The sequence below is a fragment of the Phyllobates terribilis genome, unplaced genomic scaffold (assembly GCF_046119375.1).
Source record: "Phyllobates terribilis strain yellow unplaced genomic scaffold, ASM4611937v1 Scaffold_2__4_contigs__length_985480577, whole genome shotgun sequence".
Lineage (NCBI taxonomy): Eukaryota > Metazoa > Chordata > Amphibia > Anura > Dendrobatidae > Phyllobates > Phyllobates terribilis.
In genome coordinates this window covers 342,501,184-342,527,659 of record NW_027362762.1, presented here as the reverse complement: position 1 = coordinate 342,527,659, position 26,476 = coordinate 342,501,184, and the positions used below count along the sequence as shown (strand labels likewise).

The 26,476-nt window shown below is 40.0% G+C and overlaps 1 protein-coding gene across 4 annotated transcripts in view; it reads right to left on the bottom strand.

Annotated features, from left to right (window-relative positions):
• The window catches only part of MSI2 (musashi RNA binding protein 2), an 810,011-nt gene that overhangs the window by 288,211 nt on the left and 495,324 nt on the right, over positions 1–26,476 (bottom strand). For all 4 annotated transcript variants that reach the window (XM_073664582.1, XM_073664585.1, XM_073664583.1 and 1 more), the window contains exon 8: positions 5,917–5,999. In XM_073664582.1, coding sequence (XP_073520683.1) covers positions 5,917–5,999 — 83 coding nt within the window. The remainder of the gene's footprint in view (positions 1–5,916; positions 6,000–26,476) is intronic.

Below are 26,476 nucleotides of genomic sequence, written 5' to 3'. Positions count from 1 at the left end.
ATCATGAGGACCACACAGGATAGCACACTCCAAAAAAAACAAGAAGGAGTACTACGGCAGACTTGAAAGCTAAGAAATGTTGCATGACATGAGTGACATCATGCCCGATTATTATATCAACCTATCAGTGTTCAGTGTTTTGCATTACACTTAGGCCATGTGCCCACGTAGCGTTTTTGTGGCGTTTTTACGGCTGCGAAAATGCTTGTAAAACCGTCTGCCATGCAAAGCAATGTGAATTCGGATGTGCTGTACACATGATGCGCTAATTTGCGCGCCGAATTCACATTGCGTTGCAAAACGCAGCATGACCATTTCTACCGCGATTACGCTGCAAATTCGCGGCCATTGAGGAACATTGAAACGCAGCAAACCTGCAGGTACAGTACAGACCAAAAGTTTGGACACACCTTCTCATTTAAAGATTTTTCTGTATTTTCATGACTATGAAAATTGTACATTCACACTGAAGGCATCAAAACTATGAATTAACACATGTGGAATTATATACTTAACAAAAAAGTGTGAAACAACTGAAAATATGTCATATTCTAGGTTCTTCAAAGTAGCCACCTTTTGCTTTGATGACTGCTTTGCACACTCTTGGCATTCTCTTGATGAGCTTCAAGAGGTAGTCACTGGAAATGGTTTTCACTTCACAGGTGTGCCCTGTCAGGTTTAATAAGTGGGATTTCTTGCTTTATAAATGGGGTTGGGACCATCAGTTGTGTTGTGCAGAAGTCAGGTGGATACACAGCTGATAGTCCTACTGAATAGACTGTTAGCTGCTTTTTTCTTGCCATAATACAAATTCTAAGTAAAGAAAAACGAGTGGCCATCATTACTTTAAGAAATGAAGGTCAGTCAGTCCGAAAAATTGGGAAAACTTTGAAAGTGTCCCCAAGTGCAGTTGCAAAAACCATCAAGCGCTACAAAGAAACTGGCTTACATGAGGACCGCCCCAGGAGAGGAAGACCAAGAGTCACCTCTGCTTCAGAGGATAAGTTTATCCGAGTCACCAGCCTCAGAAATCGCAGGTTAACAGCAGCTCAGATTAGAGACCAGGTCAATGCCACACAGAGTTCTAGCTGCAGACACATCTCTACAACAACTGTTAAGAGGAGACTTTGTGCAGCAGGCCTTCATGGTAAAATAGCTGCTAGGAAACCACTGCTAAGGACAGGCAAAAAGCAGAAGAGACTTGTTTGGGCTAAAGAACACAAGGAATGGACATTAGACCAGTGGAAATCTGTGCTTTGGTCTGAGGAGTCCAAATTTTAGATCTTTGGTTCCAACCACCGTGTCTTTGTGCGACGCAGAAAAGGTGAACGGATGGATTCTACTTGCCTGGTTCCCACCGTGAAGCATGGAGGAGGAGGTGTGGTGGTGCTTTGCTGGTGCCATTCTTGGGGATTTATTCAAAATTGAAGGCATACTGAACCACAGCATCTTGCAGCGGCATGCTATTCCATCCGGTTTGCGTTTAGTTGAACCATCATTTATTTTTTAACAGGACAATGACCCCAAACACACCTCCAGGCTGTGTAAGGGCTATTTGACCAAGAAGGAGAGTGATGGGGTGCTACGCCAGATGACCTGGCCTCCACAGTCACCAGACCTGAACCCTATCGAGATGGATTGGGGTGAGCTGGACCGCAGAGTGAAGGCAACAGGGCCAACAAGTGCTAAGCATCTCTGGGAACTCCTTCAAGATTGCTGGAAGACCATTTCCGGTGACTACCTCTTGAAGCTCATCAAGAGAATGCCAAGAGTGTGCAAAGCAGTCATCAAAGCAAAAGGTGGCTACTTTGAAGAACCTAGAATATAAGACATATTTTCAGTCGTTTCACGCTTTTTTGTTAAGTATATAATTCCACGTGTTAATTCATAGTTTTGATGCCTTCAGTGTGAATGTACAATTTTCATAGTCATGAAAATACAGAAAAATCTTTAAATGAGGTGTGTCCAAACTTTTGGTCTGTACTGTATATGTGGATTTGCTGCGCTTCAATTAAACTCAATGGCCGCGAATTTGCAGCGTAATCGCGGTGCGTGTGGTACCCAGGATGAAGGGGAGACTACAACTCCTCTTCATCCCGGCTACCACGCGGTGAAAAAAAAGAAATAAAAAAGTTAAAAATAAACAAAACCTGTATATTCAACTCTCCGGCGGCCCCCGGTCTGCTCCCGGCCACGTCCTCTCTCCTTGGCGTCCCGCGGTGTACGGTCAGGACCTGCGGTGACTTCATTTAGTCACCTGATTGTCACGCGACCGCTGACGTCGGCGGTCAGGTGATGGTCGTATGACCATCAGCTGACTAAATGACATCACCGCAGGTCCTGACAGTACACTGCGGGACGCCGAAGGGAGAGGACGCGGCCGGGAGCAGACTGGAGGAGACCGGAGAGGTGAGTATACAGGTTTTTTTTATTTTTAAAGTTTTAATTCTCTTTTTTTTTTTACTATAGATGCTGCATTTAAAGCATCAGTTGTTCACACATTATAAATCCATGCCGGTTGCAAGCACTTTTCCAAGTGATGCTCAAAATCGCTTGGAAAACTGCTTGAAAAACGCATATGAAAACGCATGTAAAAACGCTGAAAAAACGCTTCTCTCTGGCAGAAAAAACGCATGTAAATCTGCATGCGTTTTTTTCTGCTAGAGAGGGGCAAAAACGCTCTGCATCAAATCTGCTACGTGGGCACATAGCCTAAGGCTGTGTGCCCACGTAGCATTTTTCAAGCGTTTTTGATGCGGAATTTCCGCAGCGTAAACGCTTGAAAAACGCTTGGTAACACGCACCCCATGGTCCCCAATGGGATTCCGCAAGTTCTATGCACATGCTGCGGATTTTTCCGCAGCGTTTATGCTGCGTTCAAAAATCCGCAGCATGTCATTTAATTTTGCGTTTCCGCAAGCAGAATTGCCTTTGTTCAATGCATAAAAAACGCAAGGCAATTCCGCATGTGGAAAACGCGTGATAAACGCGCGAAAAACGCGCGATAAACGCGCGATAAACGCGTGCGGAATTCCGCATGCGTTTTTCCGGGAGAGGACTTGCATTTATGCAGCAGAAATTTTCTGCTTCATAAATGCAACGTGGGCACATAGCCTTATAGTGCACAATTATTAGGGAGAGTGTATGTTGACCATATCATCATTTTTAAGCATATTTTCCAACTCAAAGTTGTATAAACTTCAATGAAGCAGATCAGGTGATGTGCATTTGTGTAATGAGGGAGGGTGAGGCCTAAGGGCATCAACATCCTTTATCAAGGTGTGCAGAATTATTAGGCAGCTCGTTTTCCTCAGGCAAAATGGCCCAAAAAAAGAGATTTAACTGACCCTGAAAAGTCAAAAATTGTTATAAGTCTTACAGAGGGATGTAGCACTCTTGAAACTATTAAGAAATTGGGGAGTGAACAAGTTTTGTTGCAAATAGTAGGTCACAAAAAACTGTGTTAATAAACAAAGACGAACATTAACTGCCGAAGATTTGAGATTGATCAAGTGTGAAACGACCAGGTAGCCATTAGCGTCCAGTGCTGTCATATTCCAGAACTGCAACCTTCCTGGAGTGCCCAGAAATTCAAGGTGTTCAGTGCTCAGAGACACGGCCAAGGGAAGTAAGGCAGAGACAAGATTACCACCATACAAGACACAGAAGCCGAAACGTCAAGACTGGGCCAGAAAATATCTGAAGACAGATTTTTCAAAGGTTTTATGGACCGATAAGATGAGAGTGACTCTTGAACCAGATGGATGTGCCCATGGCTGGATCAGTAACAGGCAAAAACCTTCGTTTTGACGCCAGCAAGGTGGAGGTGGGGTACTGCTATGGGCTGGTAATATTACAGAGTTACTTGGACCTTTTTGGGACAAAAATTGACTCAAAATCATCTCCCAAACCTACTACCAGTTTTTAGATGATACTTTCTTCAAGCAGTGGTAGAGGAAAAAATCTGGATCTTTCAAGAAAACCATAATTTTTTTTTTATGTAGTACAATGCTGCATCACATGCATCCAAGTACTCAACTGATTGGCTGCTAGTAAAAGCCTTAAAGATGAAAGAATAATGACATGGCCCCTTTCTCAACTGCCCTAAACCCTATTGAGAATTTGTGGGCCCTTCTTGAATGGGAGATTTGCGGTGAAGGAAAAGAGTACACCTCTCTGAACAGTGTCTGGGAGGCTGTGCCCAAAAAGTTGATCATCAACAGATAAATAAACTAATATACTCCACGGAAGGAAGGTTTATGACTGTTATTGAAAAGAAAGGTGGCAATATTGGTCATGGATTTTTTTTTTTTTTAAAATGTAAGAAATGTATTTTTACACAGTTTGAGTTATTATTCACACTTTAACAGATGAAAAAAAATTGAGATGGGAAAATTGAGTTGCATAATTATTATGCACACTAATAATTGTCCAATAAATATTTTCGTAAGAAAGACAAAACTTCACTTTTACTTTCTTAAATATTCAGGTTTCAGGATTAACAACTTTTTGGATTGACCAACAGCTCTGTAGTTGTTCAATAATAAAATGAATCATTAAAAAATATAAAATTGCCTAATACTTGTGCCCACAGTGTATATTCATTCCACATTTGCCATGAAGAACATTAGCTCGTCATGCAATGACTTCTTGGTGAGATTGTGAGAGACCTATGTAATAAACAGCAGCCACACTGTGGAGGCCCAAACCTATGATGAGACTGGGGGTGTAGTCATAGGTAAAGTCTCTACCCTAATGGAACTGAGCTAACAAGCAGGGAAGCATAACTTGTGTAATTTATTGATCTTAAAATTGGACATTTGCTTTGCGAGTATGATAAAATTGATTATAATCTAGGAACACAGCTATCAATATGTTAGCAAACAAAGCGTATCAAGAAATAATAAAATTGCATGGAGAGTAAAAATCTAAAGTCATCCATACACATTAGATGGCTGTCGGTTGGATGGCTGTTTGGCTAATCATTCAGATGGCAACCACCTTGGCCATCTCTTCCATACACAGGAGCGCTCGTTTAGCTGAGCGCTCCTGAGTTCTCTATAATAGAGCTTCCACCAGATATGTCTGGTGGTCAGGTTATCTCCTGGAGAAACACCGATCGGGGCCCCCATACACACTAGATTATCAGCTGAACCCATCAATATCAGCGGGGTCAACTGACATTAGTCTAATGTGTATGGAGGATTTAAGAGTTTGAGGGAGAGACTCAAAGTGCAAAGTCAAACAGATGAGCTTTCTTATCCAAACTGGCTAAACTTTTGGAAAAGTGAGACCAACCAGGATCACCATGGATGTAGTTTTTCTCTGATCGGTGTTAGTCAGTCTGCACTATAATAGCACAAAACTTTCTTTAAATTAGTATTATAATCAGTTAAGCAAAATTCTGCCAAAGAAAATAGATGCATATAGGCCTTTTCAGTTGTGGTATATCTAGAAGGGTTAAACTTGGCTTCCCTGGTCCCCTAACTCAAGGCATAGACCCATCTAAGTTTCCAAAGATATTTTTCATGTGCAGCCTCCGTTTGAGGAAGATGAATGAGGGGGAAGTGGCTTCCTGCTTCAAAAACAGAACATTACGCTTTCCCTATGGAATGTAGTTCATGTCAATTTAGTATCCTTGTATAGGAAGAGATCAAACAAGCATTATTACTGCAAAACATTTTTTGCACAATATACCCAAATGTCATATACATACAAACACTAATAGATGGGCAGAGGAAATGAAAACTAAAAGCTACAAGAAGAACAACATACAATGCGATGCTCAAAATATAGCCACTTTAAGAATTACATTTGGTTCCTCTACATGGGGGAGCCATTTTACATAAATATCATTTCAGAATATACACAATAATAACTAGCAATTCTTAAGGGTTATTTGGAATGAGAACATACCATTTTGTTGTTTATTTCATGGAAATGAATCTCACAGACTTTCTCCACAACGTCTTCAATTTCAAAGGTTACAAAGCCAAAACCTGTAAGAGAAAATTACGATGTTTACTGTGTAAAAAAAAAAAAAATATCCAGCATCTTATCTTCTGATGTATTCATTCAGGTGAAATCACCACACACAAAGTAATGCAACTTAAAAAGTAATGTAACATAAAGAGACTCCCAGTGAGTTCAGAATAAAAGCAGGAGAAAACAAAGCGTGCTCCATATGTATGAGATCAAATATTTCCTTGTGACATTCTTTGCTTACTAGCAGGTAACTGAAGACAGTAATATTAACATACCGGATCACAGTAGTAAAGGCTTTTTTATGTTACCTAATACATTGTAATCACTATGTCATTATATTAAATGCCTAACTAAAAAGATAGACTTCTAAAGCGAGCAAGTAAATAGTATTCCAGTGTATGAAATGTCCTAACGTTGACGTTTTGAGCTAACACTTAGATGAAGCACAACTTCATTTCTGAAAACATATACAAGCAGATGACTTTAAATTCCAACACACTGCTGTGTACATGATACAGATCAGCCTAGGGTTAATGTTTATTGCTATAGAAAAAAATAATTAACTGCTTGATACCTCTGTTAAAACAAAATATGGTCTACAGTGACCCCTTCATCAAGAAGGAAACTTCAGGAGACTACTCAGTTGCTAAGTAGTTAATTACCCACTGTGTATGACCAGCGTCCAAGTCAACAGAGCCCACAGGATACATAGAAACTAAGGAGGCAGAGTAGCCCCTCTGGGAAGACTTAAGATCCCCATATACATTAGATGGCTATCGGCCAATTGTTCATAAGACAGCCATCTTGGCCATCTCCTATACACAAGAGAACTGATAAGGCCAACAGAAATCTCGGGTAGTGATTTATCTCCGGAATTACAACGAAATCAGCAGTCCAAAATCAGACTTGCCATATCCACAATCAATAATCAACTGGCAATCACCCCCTTATAAATTAGAGTGTCGGCCGAACCCTTTGATATCGGTGGGGCTTTAGACTAAGGACACTTAAACATGATGATATTTTCATCAGTATTTTGTAAGCCAAATTCAGAAGTGGAACTTGCATACAGAAAAATAAAAATTTGTAACATTTCTTTCTTTGTTTGGATGGTCTCCTGATTTGGACTTTTAAATACTAATATCCTGCCATGTGAAAGCATCCTTAACGCTGTGGGCCTCCCTATCCTTTCCTGACAGATGTTGTCAAGGAAGATGAGGATTGGGCATTTGTAATAGAAAAACCTGATGATTCTTTTGTTCTTCAGGCTGATAAACCAGTGCCAGATGAGTTCAACAGCTGCTTACTCCACTCTCCCTATAGAAAGTGTGTGATGGGAAAGTACTCATGTGCATGAGAAAAAAGTCAGTGTGCCTGACTCCCATAGTCGGTAAGTAAACCAAATACTTTGAGCTCAAGTCATTAATATGTTTTTGTTAGAAGTCTGATGCAAAACATCTTGAAATGTTGCAAAATTATTTTACAACTCAAAGAATGTTGCGATTTTTGGCAGTTTCACACCAGTCCTGCAGGCTCCCCCAAAGTGGATGGAGTTGGAGGAGGACAAGGCATGGCAAAGCCTGGCGGAGGCGCATGACAGCTGAAAAATGCATTTAATTCATTAAAAGATACATACCTTTTAATGAATTAGGTGCATCTTACTCCAGTGCTGCCTTCATTAAGCCTGGGCTTCAAATCATAACAAGAGTTTGAGGATTTTTATTTTTTTTTTACTTTTTTTTCCCTAAACACTATTAATCTATTTTTTACATTTATTTTACCCCACTAGGGATCTAAATCCTGAGATAGTTTGTACATGAAAAAAATACACTAGCATGCAAGCTAAAATGGTCCAGATTATGGCATACCATGAGACCTTTGTTAGGCTCCCGAGCTGCCTTGGCAATTCAATCTCATCTGGCTCCCAACTATCCAGTTCAAAGTACTAACACTGACCTTCAAAGCCATCCATAACCTTTCTCCTCCATACATCTCTGAACTAATCTCCCGATATATTCTCTCACGTAATCTCTGGTCCTCCCAAGACCACCTCCTCTCCTCCACACTTTTTCGTTCCTCACCCAATCACCTCCAAAACTTCTCCTGAATATCCCCCATCCTCTGGAATTCAGTGCCCCAACACGTCTGACTATCGGCCACATTTGGATCCTTCAGACGGAACCTGAAAACCCATCTCTTCAAGAAAGCTTACAACCTGCAATGACCACGCTACCGAATCACCACAACCAGAGCTGCTGAAACCCCAAACTACTGTCTCCTTCCCCGTCATCCTGTAGAATGTAAGCCCGCAAGGGCAGGGTCCTCTTCCCTCTGTACCAGTCTATCATTGTTAATTTATTTACTGTAAGTGAGATCTGTATTTGGTATGTAACCCCTTCTTATGTATAGCACCATGGAATCAATGGTGCTATATAAATAATAATAATAATCATCACGTCACTTGGGCACTATGTGCTTACAGCGGGAGTCTTTCCACCTGTAACTCCACTTAGGAGCAGTGGTTAGCATTGAATGTGGCATGTAAGAGGTTAAGTGGTTGGATACTGAGTTAAGTCCAATCATGGCAGTTAAAATCGACACTTGCTGCACAAGGATCAGCCAGAACTCTCATACCTGTGTCACCTCCACACAATAATAGGAGGTCCTTATGTGGGAACTAACTGCTCCTTATTCATGTACTATTGTTACAAAGTGTGGAAAGGGTTTAAAATGAAACGCTCAGAAAGTGTTATCCCCCAAAAGCATTAATATGGATCAATATGCTGTTGATCCTTCCAGCATCAAGAAATCATATTTTGAAGTTGTGTCTGTAAATGCACACTGGGGTGTGATGATGCACTTACAGCTTCTCAGCCTCCGCTGTATTTCCTACCGAGCAGCAGCCACTGCAACTTGATTGGCAGGTCAGTGGCTGTGTAACATAGCAAACCACCTGTCAATCAGCTAGGGCAGTGTGCTGCTTGGTACGGACAATGTTAGTAAAACTCAGTCTGAGCACGGATAGCAACCCATGAACTGTCTGTGGACCTCCGAGTCCCGACCCAAACTCAGCAGGCTAGTATATCGGACGTCTGCATTAGCCCTTAGGCGGAGAAGCTAGAAGTACATAGTCATGCCACAAAGCACTTCCAGACACAACTTCAAAACTCAGTTTTTCCCTGCTGGAGCAGTACTTTAGGGTCATAAAGAGATCAACAGGATTATCTTTTAAAGGGCTACACAGTCAGATAATTTAAGGTGGATTGATTAAGGCTTTTTACAAGTTCCCTTTAAAGAAAGCTGGGCTTCTTGAACTCCATGGTAATAATGAGTGAATCTGAGTACTCCATTTCCCTTTAGCATTACATTACCACCATGTAAATAAATGCGGTCCAAGTAAAGAGTGGATAACTGACCATATGAACAGGTCATCTTAAAAAAAAAAATCCCCATTAAAAAAAAATAAAATAAATAAATAATATATATATATATATATATATATATATATATATATATATATATATATATATATATATATATATATATATATACACACATACACACACATTAAATAACTGAATTCAAATAATTTATAACAATTATTTATAATTTAATGAAAATAAAAATTATGTATTTTACTATATTTATTCATGGTCCCTCTGTACTTGCAACCAACCAATTCTGTCTATTGGAAAACAGAGTTAAATCTGTAGTGTATTAAGAATAATTGCCTCTGTGCTATCAAATTCACAGCAGTGCACATCAAAACACAAAAAAGGGTTATAAATTGCAAAGCACAAAACACCAGAAAAACACCCTCCTCAAAACCACCATAGTCATGGAAGCAAAATAAAATGACTCCTGATTTTTTTTCTTTGCTAATGAGAAAAACTTAATGGGATCACCAAGCAGGCATAACACTACTTAGTGGTTTGCAAGTGCCTGGAAGCATTGAAGGCGTTAACGCGTCTGTTATTTATAAGGGTCAGGAGACAAGGGGACTTAGATCTTTGCTCTCAAAGGGAAGCAGCCAGTGTGTAATAAGAACTTCTTGGATCAGTGCAGGTCTGCACTTGTCTTTGAACACTCTGACGCGGTCAACCTTAAGGGTCATTCAGCATCCGGAGATGGTTATTTGTCCCTTTCTTCCTGAATTACTTCCTCTAATACCTCATCAGGACATCCTGAGGCCCTTAAGACGCTATTAAAGTTTGAGGCTTGTGACCAGAGCTCTTGTCTCCCTCTCTGTAGCTGAATCAAATATGAAGACAGACTTGGCCCAGTTTTTGGCTGTTTGATGTCTGCTGCCTACCCATCAGCTATGCACAGTATTTACTCATCCAGGCCCTGGATCTGCCAGACAAAGCCACATGGAAAGGTTTTTGGCAGGCGGCTCCAGTTCTGCGTATCGATTCCCTCTTAAAAATCAACACAGTCATTTTCCTAACAACTGCTCAATACTTAAACAAATAAAACACAAGGGGAAACGAAAAAAAAGAGTGAGCTCTCTGAAGAAGAGTTAGAAAACCAACGACTGCAGAAAAAAAATCAAGGTCCAAAATTGAAATGACATCTTTCCGTATTTTCTAAGACTGCTCCTACTGTAGGAAGGTAACGTTTCACTGGAGCTGTGCTTATTTAATCACGTAAACAAATTTTATGCAAGATCACAACTAAAACGTGACTAAATACATAAAGTAAAAGATAAAAAATTATTACAACGGAACAAAATAAAAAATAAGAAAGCCACCGCATCGGATACAATGTTGTAATAGCTAAATGTTCATTGCAGATTCAACAAACTTCGCATCAACCGTAAAAGAGAATATAAAAAAATTGGTGATTTAGAGAAATATGCTCCTTTCTTCACTTATAAGACACTTCTTCTTGGCTTACTGAACTGAACATCAACACTGAAAAATAGTTAAAACCTGTCTATGTCTACACAAAAACTGCCAGCCAACTGAGGGATCAGATTACATCTCCAAGTGCAGATTATTGAGAAGGAAGGGGATAATAATGAGAGAGGAGAAAATCAAGAGACAGAAACAGATGTGGTGCTGCTTCTTTGTATTAAGTGCTTATCTCTACACTACTCAGATCAGTGACTACTGAAAATCAGGGCAGGTGCAGATGATCTTTTTCTGTCAATTTAAGAAAATTGGTGTGATTATGCTAATCATACTCTGATCAGAGTGGGATACAATGTTCTCAGAGGTTGAGAGGAAGAAAAAAAAACGTTTCTCCACCTTCTCCATTTTGTCAGTCCCTGAAAATAGGACTGCACTCGGATGTCATCATAGACATGAATGGGTGAGTGCCATACGATTCACAAGGAAAATCGGGTATGCTGTGCTTTTTTTCCTCTTTACACTTGGCCCAAGGAAAAAAAAATGGATATGTGTACAGTCCTATAGAATAAAATGGGTACGAGTGCTCTTGTCAAAACCATGGATAGGACTCTTCCAATTAAAACAGTCATCTGCACAAGCCCTTAGAGAGAGAGCCTACAGAGGGGAAAACTGCAGGACAAATATGACGAGGAGAAATGGGGTTTTTCTTCGCGCGCGCACACAACAGCCTATTCTGAATAGTCACCAGAGACAACAGGTACACTTTAAAAATAGACAAGTTATATTTCTTTCTTAGGCTGTCTGCACACACAGCATTTTTGCTGCATTTTTTCAGTGCAGATTTATCACAAAACCTGAAGGGTGTCCTGACTCCCGCAAAGTGAATGAGAATACTGAAGCCTCATGCACACGTTGCTTCTTTGTGATACATTTAAATCTGCAGCATGTTAATTCTTTTAGCGTTTTTGCTGCAGATTTCACCCAGACTAATGAGTGGGGGGAAATGGGAAAAAGCAGCAAAATCTTCGCAAAAGAGCGGCACAAATGAGCATTTTTGAAGCTGTTTTTTCCTGCCAAGAGATTCAGAAATTTTTGGACCAAATGCTTAACATGTGTACATACCCTTAGGGTTCTACGTGTCACATTTTCTGGTATTTCTAACATGACTAGTCATAATGAATGCAAATAATTTGGTGAACATTTCCTATAGCATTGTCCATGGACTCTCGAGACCGTAATTTGTGAGAAAACCTGGACTCGAGCAGTCACTGACATGTGTGGGTTTTCAAAAATCATGGTAATATATAGTAGCTTTTTTTCCCACCTTTCTTTTCTTACCATGCCTCTGGGCATAGTTAAGAGTATCTAGCTTTTGTCATTATAGATAAGAAATGTCACTCCAAAGCTACACAGTTACTGTCGGTGCTGTGTGTCAGGACAAGAGAGGGTCTGCTATTCAATTCCGTTTTTAAATGCAGCACAATGTTACATTCAGTTTTCTTTATGTGATCCTTTGTTAGATACTGACTGGTAAATGAAAGTTTCAAGATGGAAGCAACATGCAGCAGATACAGCAAGCGAAGAGATAACAGGTCGTTTACAAGGCACAAGCAGAATACAGTGCCAATCCTGCTATATGTGTGCAAGGGCATTTATTTGTCACTCAAATACACTGTGCGCACAATTAGGCATTTTGTATTTTTGATGATTACTTTTTATTATAGAACAAATACAGTGCTATTGGTCATTCCAAAAGGTTAATAAACCTGAATATTTATTTAAGTAAAAGTGAAGTTTTGTCTTTGTTAGTTATTCTCCTATGTGTGCAGAATTATTGGACAACTATTAGTGAGCAGAATTATTATGCAACAAAATGAAAAACATACATTTTCCCATGTCAATTATTTATTTACATACGTTAAAGTGAGAATAACCAAATTCAAATGTAGAAAAATACATTTCTGACATTTAAAAAAAATATATCAGTGACCAATATAGACACCCTTCTTTTTAATAACAAACAAATAAAGTAGCACTCTGTAGCGCTATAGTATGCAAACATGAAATATATGAAATTTGAATAGCATTACTGCTCTAGAAAATAGGAATAACTGACCAATTCATGTGAGCCCGGAAGCCACGGTAAGGCGATTCTCATTGCTGGGAACCCATCTAGTGTGAATCCTCTCTTAGACTGAAGCCTACATGTACAGTACAGCCCAAACGTTTGGACACACCTTCTCATTTAAAGATTTTTCTGTATTTTCATGGCTATGAAAATTGTACATTCACACTGAAGGCATTAAAACTATGAATTAACACATGTGGAATTATATACTTAACAAAAAAGTGTGAAACAACTGAAAATATGTCATATTCTAGGTTCTTCAAAGTAGCCACCTTTTGCTTTGATGACTGCTTTGCACACTCTTGGCATTCTCTTGATGAGCTTCAAGAGGTAGTCACTGGAAATGGTTTTCACTTCACAGGTGTGCCCTGTCAGGTTTAATAAGTGGGATTTCTTGCCTTATAAATGGAGTTGGGACTATCAGTTGTGTTGTGCAGAAGTCAGGTGGATACACAGCTGATAGTCCTACTGAATAGACTGTTAGAATTTGTATTATGGCAAGAATAAAGCAGCTAAGTAAAGAAAAACGAGTGGCCATCATTACTTTAAGAAATAAAGGTCAGTCAGTCCGAAAAATTGGGCAAACTTTGAAAGTGTCCCCAAGTGCAGTTGCAAAAACCATCAAGCGCTACAAAGAAACTGGCTTGCATGAGGACCGCCCCAGGAAAGGAAGACCAAGAGTCACCTCTGCTTCTGAGGATAAGTTTATCCGAGTCACCAGCCACAGAAATCGCAGGTTAACAGCAGCTCAGATTAGAGACCAGGTTAATGCCACACACAGTTCTAGCAGCAGACACATCTCTACAACAACTGTTAAGAGGAGACTTTGTGCAGCAGGCCTTCATGGTAAAATAGCTGCTAGGAAACCACTGCTAAGGACAGGCAACAAGCAGAAGAGACTTGTTTGGGCTAAAGAACACAAGGAATGGACATTAGACCAGTGGAAATCTGTGCTTTGGTCTGATGAGTCCAAATTTGAGATCTTTGGTTCCAACCACCGTGTCTTTGTGCGACGCAGAAAAGGTGAACGGATGGACTCTACATGCCTGGTTCCCACCATGAAGGATGGAGGAGGTGGTGTGATGGTGTGGGGGTGCTTTGCTGGTGACACTGTTGGGGATTTATTCAAAATTGAAGGCATACTGAACCAGCGTCGCTACCACAGCATCTTGCAGAGGCATGCTATTCCATCTTGTTTGTGTTTAGTTGGACCATCATTTATTTTTCAACAGGACAATGACCCCAAACACACCTCCAGGCTGTGTAAGGGCTATTTGATCAAGAAGGAGAGTGATGGGGAGCTACGCCAGATGACCTGGCCTCCACAGTCACCGGACCTGAACCCAATCGAGAGGGTTTGGGGTGAGCTGGACCGCAGAGTGAAGGCAAAAGGGCCAACAAGTGCTAAGCATCTCTGGAAACTCCTTCAAGATTGTTGGACGACCATTTACGGTGACTACCTCTTGAAGCTCATCAAGAGAATGCCAAGAGTGGGCAAAGCAGTCATCAAAGCAAAAGGTAGCTACTTTGAAGAACCTAGAATATAAGACATATTTTCAGTTGTTTCACACTTTTTTGTTAAGTATATAATTCCACATGTGTTAATTCATAGTTTTGATGCCTTCAGTGGGAATGTACAATTTTCAAAGTCATGAAAATACAGAAAAATCTTTAAATGAGAAGGTGTGTCCAAACTTTTGGTCTGTACGGTATATGGGAAGGTAGGATCCTGCTATAATTAAAACTGCCTGATATCTTTTCAATAACAGCCTTAATCCTTCCATCCAAGGAGTCTGTCAGTTTCTTAATCTGTTGACGATCAACTTATTGGGCAGCACCAACCACAGCCTCCCAGACACTGTTCGGAGAGGTGTACTGTTTTCCTTCACTGTAAATCTTTCATTTAAGAAAGGCCCACCAGTTCTCAATAAGGGTTGTAGAGAGAGGAAGAGGAAGGGGCCATGTCTTTTTTTTTCAACTTTAAGGTCTTTACAGGCAGGCAAGTAGTGGAGTACTTCAATGCATGCGATAGAGCATTGTCCTGCAAAAAAAACATGTTTTTTCTTGAAAGATGAAGACTTTTTCCTGTAAAACTGCTTGAAGAAAGGGTTTTCTAAAAACTGATCATATGTTTGAGAGTTGATTTGGAATCCATCTTCAACCCGAAAAGGTCCAACTAGGTAGTCTTTAATAATATCAGCCCACAGCAGTGCCTCATAGTGTTGAGTGAGTATGTTCTGTTAACCCTTTCGCCGAGTACGCTCGGGCCGAGCTCCGAGTATTTATAGCTGCTCGGTGATATGGTTGAATCGCTCCCGTGTGCATGATTTGCAACTGTTTGACAGTTTTATTACATGTGAGGAATGTCTATTTCTTACACATTCCTCACATGTAATAAAGCTGTCAAACAGTTGCAAATGATACACACGGGAGCGATTCAACCATATCACCGAGCAGCTATAAATACTCGGAGCTTGGCCCGAGCATACTCGGACAGAACATACTCGCTCAACCCTAGTGCCTCACCTTCATCTTGTTGGTGTCTAAGTTGAAGTAGAGGTCTGTGATTGTTACTGATGTAGCCACGGGCCTATCCATCTGGTCCATAAATACTCGCCCTCATCTCACCAATCCAAAAAAAACTTTGAAAAATCTGTCTCAGAAATTTCTTGGACCAGTCTTGATATTTAAACTTAAGTGTCTTATTCAGTGGTGGTCGGGTTTCAGTCTTCCTTACCTTGGCCATGTCTCTGAGCACTGAACATCTTGTTCTTCTGGGCTTTCCAGGGAGGTTGCAGTTCTGCAATATGATAGTACTGGAGGATACGCTTCACGTTTGATTCTTCTGAAATCTTTGGCAGTGATTGTGCATATTTTCTTCTCAACATGCTTTTTGCGAACCTGTTGACTATTTGGAGATTGCCACATACTTATGTAAGAATTAACAATTTTTGACTTTTTAGAGTCAGTTAAATCTCTTCTTTTTGGGGCCATTTTGCCTGAGGAAAACAAGCTGCCTATTAATTCTGCACACCTTGATAAAGAGTGGTGTATCCTTATACCGCACCCTCCCTCATTACACAAGTACACATCACCTGATCTGCTTCATCCAATAAAAATTCAAGTTTACACAGCCTGGAGTTGGAAAATCTGCATAAAAAAGGATGATATGGCGAAAATATGTCCTGGCCTAATAATTGTGCACACAGTAGACAGTATGTGTGATGTATACTAAGCCAAAAGCCTATTGTATTCTAGAAGATGGCGAATGTGTGTGTGAATGTGGGATTAGAAAAAGACCTATTGTTTAAATCAAGTTTTTCTGTTACATGTATTTTTTATTTTAAAAAGACAATTTTTTTTCTCCATATTACGATCTTTATTAAAAAAGTAAATTAATAATCTTGAAAATTTTCACACTGGCCACTAAGACTTTTTTTAGTCTCTTACTCTCTCTCACATCAGGAGTTTTCCTCAAGGCTTCATATTATCGGAGGCACGATTACAATGACAGCTAACACCTCTATTCACAGCTGATTACACAGGATCCATCAATTACAATAGATGATGTCACAGCTGAATCCTGCTTCCCCTTCACAATGACATTTTCACACGCTCATTAGACACTTCAATGCAAAATAGAAGGTCTTATGCTACTAATGTACATGTGCATTTCCTTAAAGAACGGTGAGAGTTTAAATAAGCCTCCGATGGCTAATGTAAAAATTACACGATTTTTAAGCTTTAATAAAGATCATGTTATGGAAAAAAACGTTGTCGAAATGTAAAAAAAAAAATACATTCAACATAAAAATCTAATTGAAACAATTTTCTGATGATAGATTCAATTTAAAAGGCCCTCACATTACATACTTTGAAAATAAATGTAGCCACCTTGGGCATTTGCAACATCTGTAGGAGATATGTGAATTTTACTTTGTGCTTTATTAGAAAACATAGGACCACAGCCTTGGGAGTACCTTGCAGTGATTTATTACAGAAAGGGGGGCAATAGCTTGTAAACATTTTTACATACTTATCATTGGAGGTGGAAGTAATCAGATAATACACTTACAGAGCAATGGCATTTAGATTTTTTGCTGCCTTTGCCCTGTAAAAATGTTAGAATGCATCCTGCAAATTATATTCGGGAAGTAATTCAGGAATGAAAATAATGACACTTTGTAATTTGCTAGTAATCTAGCAAGCACCATAACTCACTAGCTAAAGTTTTTTTACTTTTATAATTGCATTCGTAATGGTTTGTTTTTCTTTTTAATTTTTAGCTAATTAAAATCCCAGCAATATATAATAAATTTTAAGTTCTATAGCACAAAGCGTATTAAACAGCGCTTTACAATGCAGAGGGTACATGTACAAACTATCAGACACGGCAAAGTAACGCACTTCTAAGTCCTTAATCATACATCCGGATTTTTTGGTCAGTATTTCAGCAGTGATTTTGAGCCAAACCAAAAGTGGCCCAAACACAGAAAAGGTGTGAATCTGCTAATTATAGTTTTCACTTTTAATTTTGACTTACAGTTACTAATGCAAAATATGGACGTGTGAATAAAGCTCATTCACATGTCAATTTTTTTGTACAAGTGCTGTGTTTTTTCACAAATAGCACTCATACCTATAACAGTTATTGGGCTTTTCACATGTCCGTGATTTTTTGAGGACAGAGTGGTCCATACAAAATTGCGGGGATATGTCTGATATTGATCTGAGTGTCAGATCAAACTCAGCAATGCAAGTCTATCAGACAGTGAAAAAGAAAATCAGACAACATTTGGATGCCATCTGCGTGCTGTCCGTTTTTCACGCGCTGTTTGATAGGAGAGGGTAGGAAAGTTTTTGTTTTTTTCCCATAACAGCAAAACATGAAAATCGGACCAAGCTCGGATGGCACTCTGATGAAAAAACCTGAGATCTGAATGAGGCCTTAGGCTGCTACATAGCATAAATGTGTTCAGTGGTCAATACCACCCAATTTTGAAGTTACGGGTATGTGCATAAGGGATTGTCTGAGGAAAGAAAAAGACTAGGAGTTTTCTAGTGGAACAGATTAAGGAAACACATCTTTTATGGGGAGTTTTTGGAGGAGTTTTTAATTTCCTGAAGAGGTTTTGAAATGCTTTGAAATTGTTTTTTTTTAATCAAAGAGATTTCCATAGCCTTCTGATTGGATAGTGCCTTGTGTGAACAGTTTTCCATCAAAGTAGTGATATGCACTTTCTTATCCATCACCAGGAGTTTTTCTAAATCTGATCCAGAAGAAAAACACTCAAAAGATTGGTCATCTGGGCAGCACGGAGGCTCAGTAGTTAGCACTGCAGCTTTGCAGCGCTGGGGTTCTGGGTTCAAATCCCACCAAGGACAACATCTGCAAGGAGTTTCTATGTTCAGCCCGTTTCTGCGAGGGTTTCCTCCGACACTCCAAAATGAACTTAGGCTGTGAGCTCAAATGTGGACAGTGATGATGGGGTCTAAAGCGCTGTGGAATATGATGGCGCTATATAACTAAGCATAATAAATATGAATGGCCATTCATTTTACAATAGAAATCGATAGATTCTTTGAAGTGTTTTTTTTTTTTTCAAAGATTCTTCAGCCACCTGTTAGAGTTGACAGACTCCAAAAGATTCCTCAAATAACTTTGGCTGCACATACCCAAATATGTCAGATTATAGGCAGAATTGTGAGCCCATTAGCCTTTCCATGCAGCCAAAGTCAAGTCACAGCATGAAAACTAAATCTAGGTTACACTCAGACCAATGTTGCAATTCTTGGACAAGGATGTGACTGGGTCCATGTGCACCTCCTCCTAGTGCTTGCCCACACAGGATATAAGGAAATACTGATACAATGTTAAACATCATGACTAAGGGTGGGTTGTCACCCGAAATGCATTGATGTCGCATGTATTTTAGCTGTACTGCTGATCTTGTCCTCTATTATGCACTTTGTGTGAGTAAAAGCCTAATCACGGTTCGTTGAGCTGGACTATCTTCATTTTACGATTGTTCCACGCCTTGGTCCGGCATCTCTGGGCGCTGAACACCTCCAAGAGGTCCATTATGGTGAGCTGGATCTAATCTTGTATTTATCATTCCTCTCTTCAACTCCTGACCAAGCTGCTCTCCCTCCCCACCCGCCAGCGACTTTTGCAGTCACTTATGAGTCATGCAGGGAAAGTTGACCTCCTGTTTCTACATAGAGCTTCAAATGATTCAGCTGGTCTGTTTTTAATCACATGATGTCATAGACCTAATAGAAAAGAGAAACATTAACTGGGTAGAAGGGAAAAATGAGCAACTGTAAGTACACAGTGCTATATAACCTGATGACTGCAATGTATTAAGAGGATAAAAACTTTGATGGAAGTGCTTCTTTAAAAATATGACTGTCAATGTCATCCCCACAAAAAGGCTCTTAGGCTATAACATGTGCAAATTCTCTGCAATCTAAGAAATCACATACTACCAGTACTCTGCTAGAAATAGACACTATGGAAGCCAATAAATTGTTAATAATAATATAGCATTAGACACAAGTGACAGAGGAGGGCTTCTTTGCCCGCAGCAGCACAACCTTACCTCTCTATTCCAGAGGTGTGTTATTTATGCACCTGTCTTCTGCATACAGGAATGCTGCAGCAGCTGGCGCCCGTAAACTGTAATAAAATGCCTTTCACAAAATGAAGAAATGTGACCAGACAAGCCAAGCATAATGATATTAAAGCCCGTGTCAATTAATTTTTCTTCCGTGTGATAAATGAGCCCCATTCTGTCCATTAATAATGAAGGAAGAAACAAGGAAAGTTGACAGTGGCTTAATTTATTTTCTCAACTTGCCTGGTCATATCTCTTCTTGTGCTGCTAAACCTTTCTGGAGCTGTGGGGAATTGCTGCTGAGGATAAATAGATTGCTGTGAATCAATGTGGCTCTGGCTTGTTCACACATTCCCCCAATATGAGAGGGGAAGTTGCTTAGGAAGCCATGCAGCACCTGAGATTAGCGGCCATTAGCACAAGAAAAACATAAGATGCACATACGATGTCTAATCTCCAGGCAAACAATTGTCTTAGGCTGTGTGCCCACGTAGCGTTTTTCAAGCGTATATGCTGCGGAATTTCCGCAGCGTAAACGCTTGAAAAACGCATGTAGATCCGCACCCCATGGTCCCCAATGGCATTCCGCAATGTCAATGCCCATGCTGCGGATTTTTCCGCAGCGTATATGCTGCAGTCAAAAATCCGCAGCATGTTCATTAATTTTGCGGAAGCGCCGCGGAATCAATGTGCGGATGGTACCCAAGTCTGGAGGAGAGGAGACTCTCATCCAGACCTGGGTACCAAAGAACCTGTAAAAAAAAGAATAAAATAAAGTTTATACTTATCTTCTGATGTTTTCCCTCCGTCGCGCTGTTGTCTGAAGGACCTGCCACGTCATTGAGTCATGTGACCCACCACATGACTCAATGACGTCACCGCAGGTCCTGCACACAGCAGCGTGAGCCGCTCAAGCCTCCGGACGGGGCAGAGAATGCATCAGAAGGTGAGTATAAAGTTTATTTTTTTATTTTTTACCATTCTGAACAAGTTGTCAAGCACTTTTCCAAGTGATGCTTGGAGAAGTGCTTGATAACCCGCATGCGGAAATGCATGCAAAGACGCCTCACAAACGCTTCTACCTGGCGGGAAAACCGCATGTAATATCCGCATGCGATTTTCCCGCCAGGGAGAAGCGTAAAAAATATGCTTCAGGTCCGCAACGTGGGCACATAGCCTTAAGGAGTGATTTCTGAAAAATCAAAAAGTAATCCAAAAATATAAGAATCCATGTCATCAACCAGCATTACAGCCCCCAGCCTTTCTAGAGTCCGCTAGAGAGTGTTCAGAAGGCCATGTTCACACGTTGAGTATTTGGTCAGTATTTTACATTGGTATTTGTAGCCAAAATCAGGAGAGGAACAATCAGAGGAATTTCAAGTATATTAGAAACACGTCACCACTTCTGCATTTATCTCCCACTCCTGGTTTTGGCTTACAAGTACTAATGTAAAATACTGACCAAATACTCAACGTGTGAACATGGCCTTGTGACCAGATAAAGCGCTTAGGATGGTTTCACAGTTTGTACTCCAAACACGGTGCATGGACTGACCAAGGGTCTCCTGACCTTAACTCAACAGCATTATAGGCATATATAAAGATTGTTGAGCTCGGGTCAGGAGACCCATGGCCAGCCCGTACATAGCGGTCCAAGTATGCACCGCAAAACACGGATTTGTGATATAGCTATGCAAAAGTACCATTCAGTAGTGTAAGAAAGCAGGGTAATAATTCACTGGTAAACACCACACTGCAAGTCATATTGGTTGTCACCCAACTTCCCCAGAGAGAATATTACAGGGAACCTGTCACGTCCTAGCTTCTATTTACACTGCCCCCATAGCGTTGTTAGTGATGCAATGTGCATCACTAACAAGATATTGTCTTTAAAATTGGTGGTGTTATAATGATTTTATAATTTTATATACTTTGTCCTACTTGCTCGTTTTCAATCATAGGGGAGTGATTCTCACATTCAGTCACTGCTGCGCCGCCCACGTATTTGAATATTGCTATTATTGTGGGGCGCATGCGCATTTGTACATGTCCGGCCGCTGGCGCAGTGAAGCGGTTAATCGCACAGTCTCACTGCGCAGGCACGGCACCAGCGGCCGGACATGTACAAATGCACATGCGCCCCACAATAATAGCAATATTCAAATACGTGGGCGTCTCAGCAGTGACTGAATGTGAGAATCACTCCCCTATGACTGAAAACGAGCAGGTAGGACAAAGTATATAAAACGTTATAAAATCATTTTATTACCACCAATTGTAATGAAAAGAGCTTGCTAGTGATGCACATTGCATCACTAACAAATCAATGGGGGCAGTGTAGATAGTAGCTAAGACGCGACAGGTTCCCTTTAACCCCTTTACCCCCGAGAATGGTTTGCACGTTAATGACTGGGCCAATTTTTACAAATCGAGTCACTGTCACTTTATGAGGTAATTACTCTGGAACGCTTCAACGGATCCCACTGATTCTGAGATTGTTTTTCATGACATATTGTACTTCATGATAGTGGTAACATTTATTCGATATCACTTGTGTTTATTTGTGAAAAAATCGGAAATTTAGCAAAAATTTCAGAATTTTCAAAATTAGAATTTTTTATGCCCTTAAATCAGAGAGATATGTCACACAAAATAGTTAATAAATAACATTTCCCACATGTCTACTTTACATCAGCACAATTTTGGAAACAAAATTGTTTTTTAATAGGAAGTTATAAGGGTTAAAAGTTGACCAGTGATTTCTCATTTTTACAACAAAATTTACAAAACCATTTTTTTTTTTAGGGACCACATCACATTTGAAGTGACTTTGAGGGGCCTTTATGAAGGAAAATACCCAAAAGTGACACCATTCTAAAAACTGCACCCCTCAAGGTGCTCAAAACCACATTCAAGAAGTTTATTAACCCTTCAGGTGCTTCACAGGAATTTTTAGAATGGGGAAGAAAATAATGAACATTTAATTTTTTCACAAAAATGTTACTTTAGACCCAAATTTTTTAATTTTTGTAGGGGTAACAGGAAAAATTGGACCCCAAAAATTGTTGTGCAATTTCCCCTGAGCAAACAGATACCCCATATGTGGGGAAAAAACACTGTTTGGGCGCACAGCAGGGCTCAGAAGGGAAGGAGCGCCATTTGACTTTTGAATGTAAAATTTGCTTGAATAATTAGTGGACGCCATGTTGTGTTTAGAGAGCCCTTGATGTGCCTAAACAGTGGAAACCCCCCATAAGTGACACCATTTTGGAAACTAGACTCCTCAGTGAACTTATCTAGATGTATGGTGAGCACCTTGAACTCCCAGGTGCTTCACAGAAGATTGCTTCGTATTATAAACAAAATTTATCAAAAATGACAATGATGAAGACTGGCACATGCTTCGCCAGTTTTACCCCAGTCAGCCTCTAGGGCAAAGGTATTTCTGTGAAGTGGGGCTGTACTTTCATCTAGAACAGAATGGTTTTACAGCAAGTGTTATAAAACATTTTGTAAGGTGAAAAATATCAAAACAATGTGAAATCCTGACATTTTCCAACTGTTTAGAATACAAACGGTTTTTGGCAGGTGCTGTAAAGCACATATCTTAAGATTGCGTTTCGCCCCTTGGGAAGTCTACACAAAGAGAATAAACAATCTGTGCGGAGTATGAAGGCTCTCCTCGCTCTCACCCTCCCATCATTAAAGCTTTGTGTGTTTGTAGTATAGCCATCTCTATTGATGCAGGCTGACATGGAGCTTCCAGTACTAGCATATCTTCTCTAAAGATAATGGGCTCATACTGATCGTTTCACTTCAGTCTCTAAACATTGTTCTGTAACAGACTGAAAGTGAACTCTGCGTATTCCTGTCTGCAATTCAAACCAGTCCAAGAACTAGCAGCACTGAAATATGTCCGTCCATGTGCATAAGAGGAGAACCCAACTGGGTCATTAAAAAGATTGCACCAAAAGAGGAAACCCCAACTGTGACTTTTGTACCAACCACAGAGGACAGCCACATCTATTTCACTACTGTTCATTGAGGCTACTTTACCTGGCTAAGAACAGAAAAAGGCAAATTTGTGGACATCCATCTGACCTTGCCATGTGTCAGAGAGACCGATACAAATCCAGCAAACCCCATGATTGTGGCGTGTTGAGTGACCATGGGGCCCCAATGCACAACTAGGGACTACCATGACCATCTTCAACAGCAAGTTTAGTAAAAAGCCTATGATTAAAGCCCCCATACACATTAGATTATAGTGTGAGGAATTATCCAATTATAAAAGGACCAGCTGATTGATGTGCAATGTCCTCCCTGCTGTCCCCAAACTGAAAAGTTTGGGGAAGATACGGATTAAGCAGTTTGAATCGATATGAATCATTCGTTTTCCAGGCTGATAAGCCAAAGCCGGAGAAGCTTGGTATCGATTTACTCCACTTTCTCTATACAGAACACATGAACGCTTGACTGAACCAAGCATTCATGTGTATGGGGGAAGTAGAGAAAGCTATCTGATAATAGCGGTTTATCTCAAGTGTGTGGGCACCTTTTAAGTTTAAGGTCTGTTTACATGGACCGACAGGTGGCAAGTTACAACCACCGATAGCTAAACTTTTACCAATTAGCAGTCATTTAAATGCCTGGTTACACAGGCGGACTGTAAACAGTACAACCTGAGCGATCTATACTTGTCACAAAGAACTAAGGCATCCTTAGTGATCAAGTCCTGTTTACACAGGACGATGCACGGACAAGAAAGAATCTTTTGTGCTGCACAAAGTATAATTTCACCCAATGAAGGAGTATTTTGCATGTTCATCGAGTGACTGGCAGCGTGCTTAAACGGCAAGATAAAATGAGCGTTTTTAACAATGCTCATTCTCTACTATCTTGCAGTATATATGCCCCTTTACGGGATAATGTACACAGTGATGTCACAGCAGAAGGACATAAGCCTCTTGATGACATCCGCTGTACAAGTACAACGCTGCGACGATTGCACTGGCTAACTCCAAGCGCCATTGTGATCAAAAGTGGGCGTCAGCGCTATATGAGAAATGACACCCTGCAGCAAAGCCCACAATCAGTGCTAGCATGATCACGGTGTGCCGTTGAATTCATAGTGGCCCTGGGCCAAAAGATGGCCATGGAGTCACCCAGGTATGGTGGCCTGTAAGCTCCTGCTCAGAGCAGGAGCTGACGTGCCTCCTCTCTATGTGCGATGCACAGATTAAATGCCCTGCAATGCAAAAGAATTGCAGAGTATTAGATCAGCGATCATGGCAGTGAAAGTTTCCACAACCTGGGACAAAGCAAAATAAAATAAAAAGTTTTAAAACAAAACAAAACAAAATAAAGAACAAAAAAAAAAAAGAAAAATATGAATATAATAAATATATGTAAAAACAAAAAGAAACAAATAAAGTACACATATTTGGTATCACCGTGTTCGGAACGACCTGACCTAACCTATAAAACTGTCCTACTATTTAACTCCTTCAGTGAACACTGCAAAAAAAAAAAAAAAAAAATTGGCAAAAAACTGTTTTTTTCATCATACCCCTGGATCAAAAAGTGGAATAAAACGCAATCAAAAAGTCGAATGTAAATAAAAATGGTACGTCTGAAAACGTAATCTTGTCCCGCAAAAAACAAGCTGCCATACAGCTCCATCAACACAAAAATAAAAAGCTATAGCTCGCAGAATACAGCGATTCAAAAACAATAATTTTTTTCTATAATAGTTTTTATTGTGTAAAAGCGCCAAAACAAAAAAAATGATATAAATGCGGTACTGCTGTTATCATACTGACCCAAAGAATAAAGCTGGCATATCACAAACGGTGATTGGCTTAAAAAACTCCCATAAACCAATTCCTGAATTGCTGTTTTTTGTTCAATCTGTCTCCCAAAAATCAGAATAGAAAGCGATCAAAAAATGTCATGTGCCCGAAAATGGTACCAAGAAAAACGTCAACTTGTCCCGCAAAAAACAAGCCCTTACATAATTGTCGGCAGAAATATGAAAAAATTATATCTCTCAAAATATGGCAATGCAGAAACTTTGTCTTGTAAAAAAAAAAGCGTCTTTTTTTAGTGTGTGACAGCTGCCAAACATAAAAAAACTATATAAATCTGGTATCACTGTAACGCGACATGGTGTCAGCTTTCTGTTCCAGCCAATTTTCCAATGTTCCAAGAGTCAATTAACGCTCCTTCCTTTTGAGCCCAGCCGTGTGCCCAAACAGTAGTTTTCCACCACTTATGGGGTATCGGTGTACACAGGAGAAATTGCACAACAAATTGTATAGTTCATTTTCTCCCATTATCCGATGTCTGTTTTCTTTGCGTACGAGACGCGAATTGTTTTTGTTCTATGGTTTTGAAAACTTCTCTTGCCCATTAAACATTGAAAAAGGACAGCACTCAGGAGGACATGCATAGTGTGCGGTCTATTATTTTCACTAACTCAAAGACTTGCATGTGCAATTTTTCATCCATGAATCAAATAAAAATTCACCATGTCTCAACCTTTTTTTTTGTGGACACTCAGTTGGCAAAGTAAGAGAGATAAGAACAGCTTCAGATTATAATAGGTCCGTGTTCTACCCATGAAAAGTATGCATAGAGTCACGTAAGCACAGCTGTCTTTATGAGGCTTTAGATGTAATTGGTTTTGTATGCAAGACCTAGTACCTACCCTACTAGTTGCACCCATGGGCCACAGCCTCTGAGCTAACCATACACATGATAAATACAGTACAAATGTCCCACCAGGCATACCTATATAAAGATAATCTACCTTAGGGTATTGACTGAGCCCTGAGACTTTTTTCTACTATGGTAATATTATTAAAAGGTTTATCCAGGACTTTTTTTCTTCT